The 13,011-nt window shown below is 39.9% G+C and overlaps 1 protein-coding gene across 2 annotated transcripts in view; it reads right to left on the reverse strand.

The window, feature by feature from the left end:
- clip1b (CAP-GLY domain containing linker protein 1b) overlaps positions 1–13,011 on the reverse strand; it is a 33,709-nt gene that overhangs the window by 6,023 nt on the left and 14,675 nt on the right. For both annotated transcript variants that reach the window (XM_079365125.1, XM_079365124.1), the window contains 4 exons: positions 11,932–12,006; positions 4,635–4,741; positions 617–656; positions 364–392 (listed from right to left, as the gene is read on the reverse strand). In XM_079365125.1, coding sequence (XP_079221251.1) covers positions 364–392; positions 617–656; positions 4,635–4,741; positions 11,932–12,006 — 251 coding nt within the window. The remainder of the gene's footprint in view (positions 1–363; positions 393–616; positions 657–4,634; positions 4,742–11,931; positions 12,007–13,011) is intronic.

Genomic DNA, 13,011 nt, shown 5'->3' on the forward strand with positions numbered 1-13,011 from the left:
TATTCTGATTCACCCATTACTGCTGACAGCCCAAATACAAATCTAGAAGAAACAAACATGAAACACATCTCTTATTTAAAATGTTATAAAGACAATGCAAAGAGACCCCAAATAAAAAATTAAAAAAACTAAGGTGCATGGAATTCTTTTGAAACATTGATTTATGTAAAAAGTCTCTTTTAAAATGAAGAGAGCAAATATAAAAAGTGTTTAAAAGCATTCATTTCTCAATCTCAGCATGCATGAAACTAAGAATGATATTTTCTCCTCATGATTTTTTTTAAAATCAAGAGTACAGGCGGCATGTTGGAAGTCTTAACAAAACTCAAACAGAAGAGAAGAAGGAGCGTGTCAGTGTCTTACCTGGTCTTCATGTCTGGCTCCTCATTGTTCTGAGGACAAACACACACAGACGAAGAGCGTTTAAATAGAAGCTAAACCTCGTCTGAGCTTAAAGAGTTCATACACAGCAGGGAGTAAATCCTTGCGATGCCAAAACCTATTAATCAAGTGACTCTGCTCCGGAATCTCCTGATCTATAACAGGATGAAGGTAACTGCTTACACAACAAACGTTTTTTTTAATTTTTTTTATTATTATAAAGAAAGGTCAGTACCTCCTCGAGATGCTTCTGGGAGGCCAGCTTCAGCTCCTCACTGAGAAAGAAAAAAGAGATGAGGACACTCTTAACTCTTAAGGTGCTGCAGTCACATCTCTGTGATATCAGTGCCAGGGCTCTAAGATTACATGTGGTGGTGTCGTATCTGTTTAACATCCACATAAGCATTACACACACTCTGACATGCAGCCACAAGAGAAGTGATTGTAGTTCTACCTGCTTGGATCGCAAGCAGTTACTGTAGACTAAAGGTTCAGGAATTACAATTTGTTGTGCTTGATTAAAATGAAAATTGTTTCAGATCCTTTTTTTTCCACTTTCCGCTGAAACTTTTCATCCACTGAAGTCTGTACTCAGATAATAATGGGGAAAAAATTATTGAAGGTTTTAACAAAACCTTTTCTGCTCCTCCCATATGAAGCTTGTTTGTCATGTAGACATTTTAGAGTCAACATTCAAACAACACTCTACATATTACACCTTGAACACGCCGGAAACAAAAAGCAAAACACGGGTTTAAAGATGTTGTTTATTCGAGTTTCATGAGGCAGCCAAATGTGCTAAGTCGATTATTTCCCCCCGACTCATCGAGTTCAACAGTGACAGCGAATGTCTGCACGTTTACTGCAGTAATCTACGGACCGACTCTTACAAGCGGAAAGCCTTCTGCTTGTTCACGTCTGCTGTTGATGAAGACACTCTCCTCTTTCAAACATCTCAAAGGATTTAACAGCTGGGATACTTAGTGGGGGTTTAACGCGCTGCAGAGCTACACTAATGATACAGTACTCTCAGTAAGATCATCAGCATATCATAGACTTAGATTGTAATCTGTGCATGAGATCACATTTAGAGACAGCAGCACAGACTGTGTTGTCTCGATGTGTTTTGAAAGCTGCAGCAGAAAAGATCTCCACGTGGGTCATTCTTCGGCGTCTGTGTGTCAAAGGACGGACTCTTGAAGATATCCGTGTGACTAATAACGGCTCTTAGCACCATCTGGCTGAAATGTTGGTCTGCCTACTGCGTCATTACATCAGCCATGGCTCTACAGCATCCACTGCATTAAAAAAAAAGCAACACGGAGGAGGCTGAGTTAAAGGGGGAAAACAAGCACTAAAATTTAACGACACGGTTTATTAGGTAATGAAGCTTTAACATCACTGTGCACTTTCCGTGTGTCAGTCACACAAACAGGAGGAGACAAAGCGCTCGCTTCAAACAGGAAGGAAGCAGATGTGACCGAGCTCCTCCGATGTTTTCTCGTGAAGTTGGTTCACGCATCATCTAGAATGTAACACGCACGTTATTTGACGCTCCACCAAACGGAACTGAAAGTGAAAAAAAAATACACTTCCATTTCTTCACCCATATACATGGGACAATCGGAGTGCATCACTTTGGTCCAGATAGTTCAGCCATCACTGGACTGATTGTTGTAAATTGCCGTAGAGACATTAACATTCCCAGGAGAATGACTCCTGACGACCTTAATGACTCGTCCCTCTACTGTTGGTTTGTTGGCGAATGGACTTGAGATTGCAAATCTCCTTTCTAGTCTTCTGACTACTCAAACCTTCTTCACCCAGCTAAACATAAATAAAAGCTTTCTTTCCTGCATGTATTCACATTATTGTAATCAGCTGTTAAAAAGGTCAAACATACAAAAGCGCCATTATCTTCAGCAGCTTATAAGCTTCAGCTTATTTCTTTTTTAAGATTTACTTTTGGACAATATTCTTTCTTTGAACAAGACGAGTGGACGAGGAGGAAATCTGAGAGATAGTTGGATATGACATGCGTGTACTCGGCAACAAATGATTCTTAAAAAAACATAAATGTGATATACACTGCAGCCTGATGAACACGGATCTAAAAGCACAGTGGAACCAAACACAATCAAAGCGTCTGATCGGTGCGGATGACAGCCGCTCTTTGTTGCTGACACAAAGGCCACATTGATTCCACACACACATTTTTCAATCAGCACACTGAGAAACACACACTCTGATGTCATAGTGAAAGTGGCATCCATGTTGGAGCCAGGCAGTCCTAGGAAGAGAGAGGGAGCGATTACATAACAGCAGCCGAGAGCAGCCGGAAGGATGAGGAGCAGACCCGTTAGTTTTGTTGTCTTTGGTTTTTATAAAGCAAAGGCAAACACATCGTCAAAGCTGCTTCTTGTTTTGCTGTAACTCCTAATATTTGTTTACAGTCCCCTCTATGTCTGGATGCTACATTTTGACCACTGTAATTCAGCCAATTAGATCGATGTGAAGCTGTGACATCACAGCTCGGAGGGCTGCGATGACTCAGTGGAGGTGTGGCAAAATGAATTAAGGACTCAAATGCACATGGCTGGAGACGCACCACACATACATCCATATATGATGCATGCACACACACACACACACACACACACACACACACACACACACACACACACACACACACACACACAGAGTATAAAAATAGACCACAACATCAGGCTGGGAAAAAAACGCAAACACAACAAAGTCATGAAAAACGCTGTTAAAGGACAGAATACATTTAAAACAGCCTGAGCTCAGTTATCAAAGCAATTCATATGATAAACATGTTGTTGCATTGAACAACTTTAGAGGTCTTTAATATTTGAAATAGTATCTAACATGATAGCTCATAATTATTGTGATTGTCTCCAGTCTGTCTTGTTGGTTTGTTTAAGTTTGTTTTGAGCTCCTACATCTCTCCTCATGTTTGCGGTCATTTTAACATATTATGTATCAAGTCTTTGAGTTTGTGTGGAGATACTGTTTTTTATTAAATAAAGCAGAGCCAGAAATCAGGAGGGGAACATTGAGGTAAAGGAGTGACAGGTCGGATTCAAACCCAGGTCCAGGTCCTGGACCAGGTCCTGTACTGCATGACATTGATCAGAAGAATCTTTTTATTGTGGATTTGTTTTTTGTTTTTTTGGGGGGGGGCTTCATATTTCAGGGCAACAGCATGATTTCTTATGAAGGTGCTTCTTTCTCTTATTGTTGAAAACATGACTGTGATTGGCTCAGCTGTTTCAGACAAAAAACCCCAAAACAAAACAATTTAAATGAATCTTGGTTTAATTGTGTTACGTAACAAGAATTTAAAGGAATTAGAATTTGTAATCCTGTTATTAAAAAAAGCTACTTATCCTTTCACACTGATTCTCTGACCTTTTGGCATCCTCAGCTGGCTGCTGCTTTACAGCCAGTTTGATGGATGCTTTCTTTTAGTTTGGCTTCCTTGTTTTTAATTGAGAAAAAAAAAGCTGAACGTTCACACTTTTTTTTTTTCCCCAACAGATGCTTCGATGAAGATTCTCCTTTGTACATGAGACGCGCAACATAACTGCCTGTCTATATGAGGCACCACTGATTTATCTCAATTATTTTTAGGACAATTCTTCAGTTTTTTTATTAGTTCTTCAGTTTATAAATCATTGTGCATGCAAATATGATTTAAAAAAAAGCGTTCATCCTTTGTCATTCTAAAACTCGATTCTTTGAACAACATTTTGAACACTTTCAGTGATGACTCATGGTGTAATATCTCTGTAAAACCCAGCAGGTGCTCGTTTTCTTACTCTGAATGTGAAAATATGACTGTTGTGCATTGTTCTCTACTCAGTCAGACAAATAATCCCATAATGGCTCTCTCTCTCTCTCGCTCTCTAATTATGGGCTTTACGGAGCAATTTAAAACATATTTACAAGTGGAGGCGTCTCTCTGGAGACTTACAGATCGAGCCACATAAACAGCACGTTTTACATGTATGATTACATCAGTGAATGTATTTTGATACTGTGTACATGGAGTTACTGAAGGCCATGTCTGCATAAAGTTTTTAATAACTGCTAGACCGGCTTTCTAATTATCAGTAGAGGTCCCGCAGTTCAGATTTAAACCACAGCGGTCCACTAAAGTGGCCGGCTGAGGTCGTCTTTAGAGCACACGCAGGCCAGGAAAAAACACATTAGTCATCCCGGGTACTCACATTTCCTTGCAGAGGATTCCAATCCGCTGGTTTTCCGAGCTGCTCCGCTCCTTCGACAGACTCAGCTGCTCCTCGTATTTGGAGTTCTGCTGTTTCAGCGCTTCAAGCTGTAGAGATGAAGGACGCATGACAGGAACAGCAGTCAGAAAGAATATACACACAACAAAACAAAACAAGAGAATTACAGGAGGAATAGTTTCAAACAGTCCCAGCTAGCACATAAGCCTCAATTCAGACTGATTTCCCGAGAGGAGGCTTTACCTGTGTTTGGTCAGTGGTTTTTAATCCACAATCTAATATATGTATCTTTTTTTCAGCTCAATCTGAGAAATGATTACAGCATAAATATACTGCAAAAAAAACAAAACAATCTGCTCCTCCAGTAGATAAAACCCCATCTGGACTTTTATTGTGATATTTTAAAGAAGAATCTTGTTAAATTTGACGAAGAGAACACACAATGTCATGTACAGTTTTCTTTAATCATCTTGGTGTTTATATATTTAAAAAAAAGAACAGGTCATTTACAAAACACCAGCAAAACAATTTAATAACCTCAGACAGGATATGTTAGACCCACTTTCCCATCCACATGATACGATCTGATTTAGTAACTCTAAGAAGTAGTGACATTATGGACTAAAATTCTGACCATGATAGAGTTTACAAACTACATCCTGTCCTAAGGAGAATATTGAACTCCTTCCCCTCTCATATAATCGTATTCACACTGTGGTGGTATCTGTGGGTGCCCTCTACTAATTTCAGAAAGTTGGGTTTATGCCTGTTAAATCAGCGCTTCTTTCTGAGCTTTTTTCTTTTTCAATTCTTTTCAAAGAGGAGAGAGAATTCACAGCAGCAGCGCCAAGTGGAGAAAAAGTGAAGCACGCAGCATCTTTTTTTCAGAGCGCTCAAGTTGAAAATCTTTCAACTTTTTCAGAAAGACGCTGTTAATAATCTAAGTTAAATAACATACTGTGAAAGGTAACAGAGCTGTGTCGGTCATACAGCGGCCGTTGTCAGCAGACTGTTGTTATAGATACAGCGCAGAAACGCTTCATGCTAAAACTTGTGAGCGCACAGCCAACGCATTTCTGCCAAGGAAAGAAAGATAGACACGGGGCCTTACTTGTCATGGTTGGTACTACCACTCTAAATCAGCCATAAAAAGTCTTTGAAAAGTCCAAAAAAGGAAACATTTAAAAGTCATTGAACTGTCTTTTAAATCTTTCTCTCACTAGTCCTCAAACTTTATGAAAGCGCAAAAATTAAATGCGGGAGTATCCTTTAAAATTGTTTCACATCACAGTAAGGAATCACAAAAATTTCTTAGGGGCTTAATTATTTTTTCCCCTTTTTTAAGATTCTCTTTCAGAATATTTTTTTATTTAATTTTTCCAGATTTCGAATTGATGATATATATTAGTTTTGTCAGACCAACATCGTCAGACTCAAAGTGATTCAACAAGCTTTCCTAAAGACAAAAACAAACTGGAAATCTTTGCATTAAAAAATGGGACCTGTAATTGTTTGGCATTTTTCATAAGAAGTAAAACAGCAGCTGATTTAATAACACACCACAGTCTGCATCAGCGTCACTTAAATGTGTCTAAGAACAAAAGTCATTCTCTGTCAACTCACAATATCACTTTGTCTCAGCTCCACAGTACATCACAAACTCAAGCTCATATTCCTCTTCAGTCTCCTGAAGAAGCTGCCGCCAGACAACAGAGATTCTGGGTCATTAAAGCGAGATGCTGCAGTTCATACTTAAAATACACAATGCCTTGATGATCGGGATGAGTCAGCAGACAGCAGCATCGGCTCAGTCCACGTGTTTCTAAAAATAAAAGCCATCACACTTCCCCTCATGAAAACTTTTGGTCATAACTCATCAAGTCCGAAATCCTACCAGAATGCAAAAGCAGTAATCACGCCGGCGACTCATGCAGCTCTGTGATCACAGCAGCTTGTATTAAAGAAAAAAAAAAAAAAAGGCAACAGTGATTAATTAGCATGAATGGCTTTAAAATCAATTCCTATGCTGCAACTAGCTTCACATTAAACAAATATAATGTGTAAAGAGTCACACCGTCGAAGAAGCTCACATCGAACGTCCCTGTTTGCACATTAACACGTTGCTCTGTTTTGGATGCCTTTACACGTGAGTTTCTGGCACCTCAATATTTAACTGCACCTCTGTAGTCAGATCAAGGGTGCACACACACACACACACACACACACACACACACACACAGACACACACACACACACACACACACACACACACACACACACAATAAATGCAAATCATAAAGAATCAAAGCAGCGAGTGCTGGGTCACAATGACAGACTGCTTCATGAAATCCTGAAAAAACCAGCAACAAAATCATTTCTATGTGTGTATGTAGACGATTAAAGCGACCTCTTCCTACAAACATGCGACAGTTGAAGGTCCCTCCAGTGCTGACCTGTTTCCCCCTGAGTTTTAAAAGAAACACCGTCGGTCGTACCTGGTAATGAGGTGAGTAGATGTTGCTGGAGTAAGCCTGATGCAGAGCAGCTATGTCCATGTTCTGCACAGACAACGTTTGCAAATGTTCACCTGCTCAAACAACTGCAGCAATGTTGCTATGCCCGCTCTCCCGCTCCTATCTACAGCCAAACACAAGCTGGGCATCAATAAAGCATCAGCTCCGATCCCCCGCCGAGCACGCTGCGAGAAGGGGAAATGGAGAGAGAGTGTCGCCGGAGCAGCCTGCCCCCCCCCCCCCCCCCCCCCCCCCCTTTACTCTCGTCCCGCTCGTCTGTCACAGTCGGGTTAAAGAAGCTGAGCACTTCCATTATGTAAGCCTGAATAAGCCCCTCCTCCTCCTCCTCCTCCCGCATTTCTGCTGCTTGCAATCTTGTTTCCTCGCTCTCTGACACCATATGCACACACACTCTAAAAGATTCACCTTCCATTCAGTGTAAGCATGAGTCACAGTAATATCTGAAAAAATACAACCAGCCATTCACACTGTAGTTTGTCTATAAATAGCGAAGGGTAGTCTCTTACTACAGAGGATATTGAAAACAAACTAAAGATGACTGCACGGTCGCGCGGATCACATGGTAACCCATGACAACGTCAGAACGATACGATGTAGGGCTGAATCGCGAGTGCGATGTGCACATGTGCAATGGTCACATCAGAGGACGAGCGATTTCAATCATGTGACCGAAGGCACATCATGCTGCTACTTTTTTGTTATTGGACGAAAAAAAAAAAAACAGAAAAAAAAAAAAACCTGCCAGTTTTCTCGTTGTCCATGACATATTTACAATCAAAACATTTCTGATATCAGTAGAGACAGAGCTGACCGCTGTGCATGCAGAGTCAAATGAGTCTAATGTAAACATAAAGGAGATGCTGCAGCTGTCGAGGTATGTTGCTCGAAGCGGAAGTTCATTTCGGCGAGTCCGATTTGATTACGACCCGAGCTACGAACTCTATTGAAACTGGAGGAGTTGACCGTCACAATTAATCGCTTATTTAGGGGCGTTGATGCACGAAAACTCACCAAAACCTCGAATGAAATTTACGTATGAAAGTTGTTGGTCACTCGGGGTTACTGTGGCTAACTTTCATGCATGAAAATTGGTGGGCCATACAGAGCTCAATGAGACAAGAAAGAAATAACACCATGACCAACCTCTTAAATGTAGAGGAATGTACCATAATGCATCTGCCGCTCGTGTCGTGGCACATTAGGAAACTCACACAATGGGTAGAGAACAGGCAGGGAGAAAAGGAGACCTGATTGGTTCATCAAATTGGTACCTCGAGGCAGACATTGTTCAAAGTTTTTTATTGTGCAGTCACGAGTCACGAGGTATTGACGCAGTGAGACAAATTGGCAGGGGAATCTGTGTAGAAGTGTTAGGATTGTTGTCCCAGATTAGACATGTATATGTAGTTAGTGATCAAAAGCACATGAGTTACATGTGAACTTTCAACGTTGTTTTAAATGTCTTCAAAAGAGAAGTAAACATTTTAGATATGTGGGAAATGTGTCATTCTTTTTCAGTCATCTTAATAAAGGCTCATTGAATCTGAGGCAATCAGAAGTTATTTGAACTGTTTATGACTTCTTTCTGAAGAACTCTGTTTCGTGACTGTCAGAGGTTTATACGGCTGCACATTAAATCCCAATGTCACCGTATTCCAGAACAGCGACAAACACATTGCTAAAGTCAGAGTATATCGTGACCATTCAGAAAGAAAATAACTGAATATATACAAGCGATGGTTCCTCACTCAGCATGAGTACATTTTGCCCATTGGCTGGAGGCCTGGGTTATAATAGGCAGGCTTTCAGACCATAATGGTTCAGTCAGATTAAGTTTATTCTTTAAATTAATTGGTGCCACTTAATTGGTGTGTGTGTGTGTGTGTGTGTGTGTGTGTGTGTGTGTGTGTGTGTGTGTATATATATATATATATATATATACATAAATGAGATAAAGGAGAAACCTGTCCCAATAGGCCGGTGTGTAAAGGAAGGAAAAATAGCACAAAAACACAGAAATTAGTAATTATAGCTAATAAGCATTCTTGAATAAACTTTGTTTCAGTTTGTACATCCAGCAGATGTGTGACAGCTTAAGACAGAAGGGTCTAGCTCAAGTCAACCGTTCATTAACTAAAGCAATGTTCTGCCACGCCAGGCATCTCACACACACACACACACACACACACACACACACACACACACACAGACATGTGCAGGATTACGTCATAACCTAAAGCTACATGGCTGAGCGGAGCACTGAGGCAGATGTAATAAATAAATAAATGCTCCAAAACGTGTGTGTTTGTCTGTACTCCACAGAGACTAACTTCCTGCTCTCTCTCTCTCTCTCTCTCTCTCTCTCTCTCTCTCTTTCTTTCTTTCTCTGCATTTGTTTTGCTGCTACATTACTTACTAACATTTTTCCTGTTTCATGACAGTCACATCATGTTAACACAGCATATAGACTCAAAATACTTTTAACAGTGTTTTGTAGCAAAAATGAAGGAAAAGTTTTTTTCCCCTCAAGTAAAAGTACTAAAATTTGGATGTTTGGCTTTCAAATATTCAGAAAAAGGGAGAACATTCAGAGAGTTACCCAAAGATCCAAGAGGAACTTGTCCAACCAAGACTTCACTTACAAATACAATCAGTTGATAAAAATCCTTCAAATTAAAAGAGTTCATCTTTACTTTAAGGAGCTGGAACCATTAATGTTTTTTACAACACTTTGGCAGAAACAGAAATTTTATATACTAGAAAATTTGGACTTTAATATTGGTAAAAATTCACAGTTCACAGGTCATTATGACCAATCTCAAAGGATTGCTTAAAAGCCAAATATGCAACTCTGATACCTAGTGTTCAAGTGGGTACAACAGTCCAAATTCAAAACCTTGGAGAGAGCAGTTCCCCGCCTCCTACTCCCTAGATGTGCATGCAGGTTTTCATGTCACAGACACTGAAGCTGCAGTGTTTAGCCAGCTCTGCATCAAACTTTTCTGTGTTTTAACCCACCACTATTTTTCAGAAGCATCTCCAATATTTATGGTATTTTAACCACATTTCTGCTTGTGGAGCTTATTCGCAAAAAAGCCAAGGCTTTTTAGGTCGGGTGGAATCAATTATATCTGAACCACTTTGCTTGTCCTTTTTCCATGGCAGCCAAATCTGTTGGTTTGCTTGTTTGCATGCCAAACAGAGTAGCGTCCAAAACGACCGTGTACTGGTGCCTTGTAACCACATACAGTACCCTCTCCGGTCAGAACAAATTCCATTCTGGACAAGAGTCCAGCCTTCGGAGGAGAACATACTGGCTGCTGCGTTGTTGACAGAGAATTCAGCGTTTCAACAGAGCATGTCTAAATATCTGATGATATCTAGTTAGGTCATTTCATTACTTAATTCAGTAAATATATTATTTCTCTCTGGTTTATATTTTCTCACCTTAAAAAAACGTTACAAAAGGTGAGTTATGCTGCAGTGATAAGCTGCATGAAGAAAGTTTTACGTTCCAAACACCATCAATGCAGCCTACTAAAAAAACCAAACGTTTTTCGTCGATGATCTATGTTTCCCGCTCTTTTCGGCAATCCATTCTCTGGAAGTCATAAGAGCGACCATCTGGAGCTCACAGGAAGCTCAATTCAGAGAGGAGATGAATGTAGGCGAGGCAGAGTTCACCGGGGAGCAGCAGAGTGTCTGAACGGCTGCAGGTGGATCTCTGTCAGAGGGGACGCATGAGCATGAAATGATGAAAATATCAAGTAACAGATGGAGGTGAGACGTGTAGGCTGAGAGGGGAAAGACAGAGAGGATAACAGAGAGAGATGATGGAGTGCTTCATGCGTGGCTAATTTGATGCGATGACTGTGACTTGCACAGTCACATGTGGTCAGCGTGGGAACCTTGATGCGAATACGTAATAAAAAACCTGCAGGCAATGAACGCTGAACTTATGTGCGTTCATGTATGAATGTTTTACACAGTGTATGACACACACACGCGCATAAACAGAAACACACTCTATTTCTATTGTGCATGGAGCTGAAATCAGAGTTACACAACATTTGAGCGTTAATAAATCCAGAAACACAAGAGCAAAAGTGAAAATAGTCTGCTCTAATGTTAGCTACATGCATCACAGATGGTTTACCTGAAAGGCCATGTTCTAAATAGTCACCTCTGCCCTCTGTCTTTCCTGAAAAACTACGTCAGCAATAGATCAAAAAAAGTGAGGATTTTTAAAAAATTTTCTCTAGATGTTTCTGCCAGAGTCTTATACGATTGACTTTACTATTTGGGACGCGTTCCTAGAAAGAAGATATTTCAGGAAATTTATGAAGACTTGCAAATGTGGCGTTTTCTAAGCGAGCGACGATCAGAGCAAAGAGGATCGAGAGATGAAAAAGATGAAAGTGACTCTTTGACTCTAGCCGTGTTGGCGATGAAAACATAATTTGATTGTTACAGCGCCATCTTGAGGTCAATGGTGATTTTATCTGCCTGAGTGAAGGGTGGAGTTTTTGTTTTTGTTTTGTTTTTTCTTCATGACGACTTTTAGCAATGAAATATCAGAAAATAAAGAAGAACAACAACAAACCAATCGAGATGCAGCAGTGAGCGTCACTGCATTGACCTTAAAATATACAGCTCCTGAAAATAAATGACATGTTGACTTCGGGGAGAGTGGGTTTTTTTGGTCTTCTGCTAAATACAATCGCTCACGTTCTCCGTGTGCTCACCTGCGTCTCAAGCGTCTTCTTCTCATTGATCAGCTGCTCAAGCATCAGCGCCGTCTTGTCTGACTTTTCAGTAGCCTGAGTAAGCATAAAACGATATTTAGCCCTATATTCAATGGTTAAAGCTTGTTTACTGAGAATAAACTAACTTCTTCTATAACTCTCAAAACATTTTGTCCTTGATCATGGACGCAAGTGATGATGAAAATGTTGTAATGATGACAAGATAAAGCATTCATTTTTCATGTAATTCCTCTCAGGTCCTCGGTATTATTCCAATTTGTATACAATAATTCTGCTGTGTTTGGGATAACTACAGCATGTGAAAGTCTGTCCTCACAATAACGATTCTGATTAATCTAAAAGCATCTACGTATATTTCACAATTTGATGAAACAATTTGAAAAGTTTGTATCATTAATTCGAAGTACACAAAACCCAAACATGTTTGTGTCTAAATGATGAGTTTAAGGCCAAATCCTTTATATTTCCTGATGGTCTGTTTCAAAGCACACAGACTCATCTGATCCATTGTTAATATAAAAAAGTAATGAGAGAATTTTTAGAGCAAAAGGCTAAAAACATCAACATCCTTCCTAATTTAGGCCTGAAGCCCAAAAGGACCTTTTTAATTTAAAAAGCAGCACTCCATTAGTTTATCGGAGAGAGCAGACAGAGGTGGCTCACAATCTTTCTAAAAAAAGAAAGCTCTTAACTCAGTCCGCCTTTAGCTTGCTTGTGTCCTCTGACTTCAGGAAAAGAGAACAAAATGCTCTGTTATGACTGCAAGCTTATATTCCATTTGGGTCTTTCACATTTAGAAAGAGTGACTCCAGGCGACGGCTCAGCCTGTATTTTTTTTTCTACTACACCATTTTTTGATAAGTTTCCGTTATAAATATAAAACTTTGTATGTTTTATTGTGTTCATCCAACACATGAATGATTTAATTTGTTCAGAAATGATCAGAATATGTAATTCTGGAAATGTTCACCCCTGTTGATTTGGTAAGTAACATAAGTGAAAGCTGCTGGGAGGAACTTGTGGTTGTGTCATTTTTGGCGCCCCCTGTGGACAAAGCAG

The sequence above is a fragment of the Symphodus melops genome, assembly GCF_947650265.1.
Source record: "Symphodus melops genome assembly, chromosome: 16".
Taxonomy (NCBI): domain Eukaryota; kingdom Metazoa; phylum Chordata; class Actinopteri; order Labriformes; family Labridae; genus Symphodus; species Symphodus melops.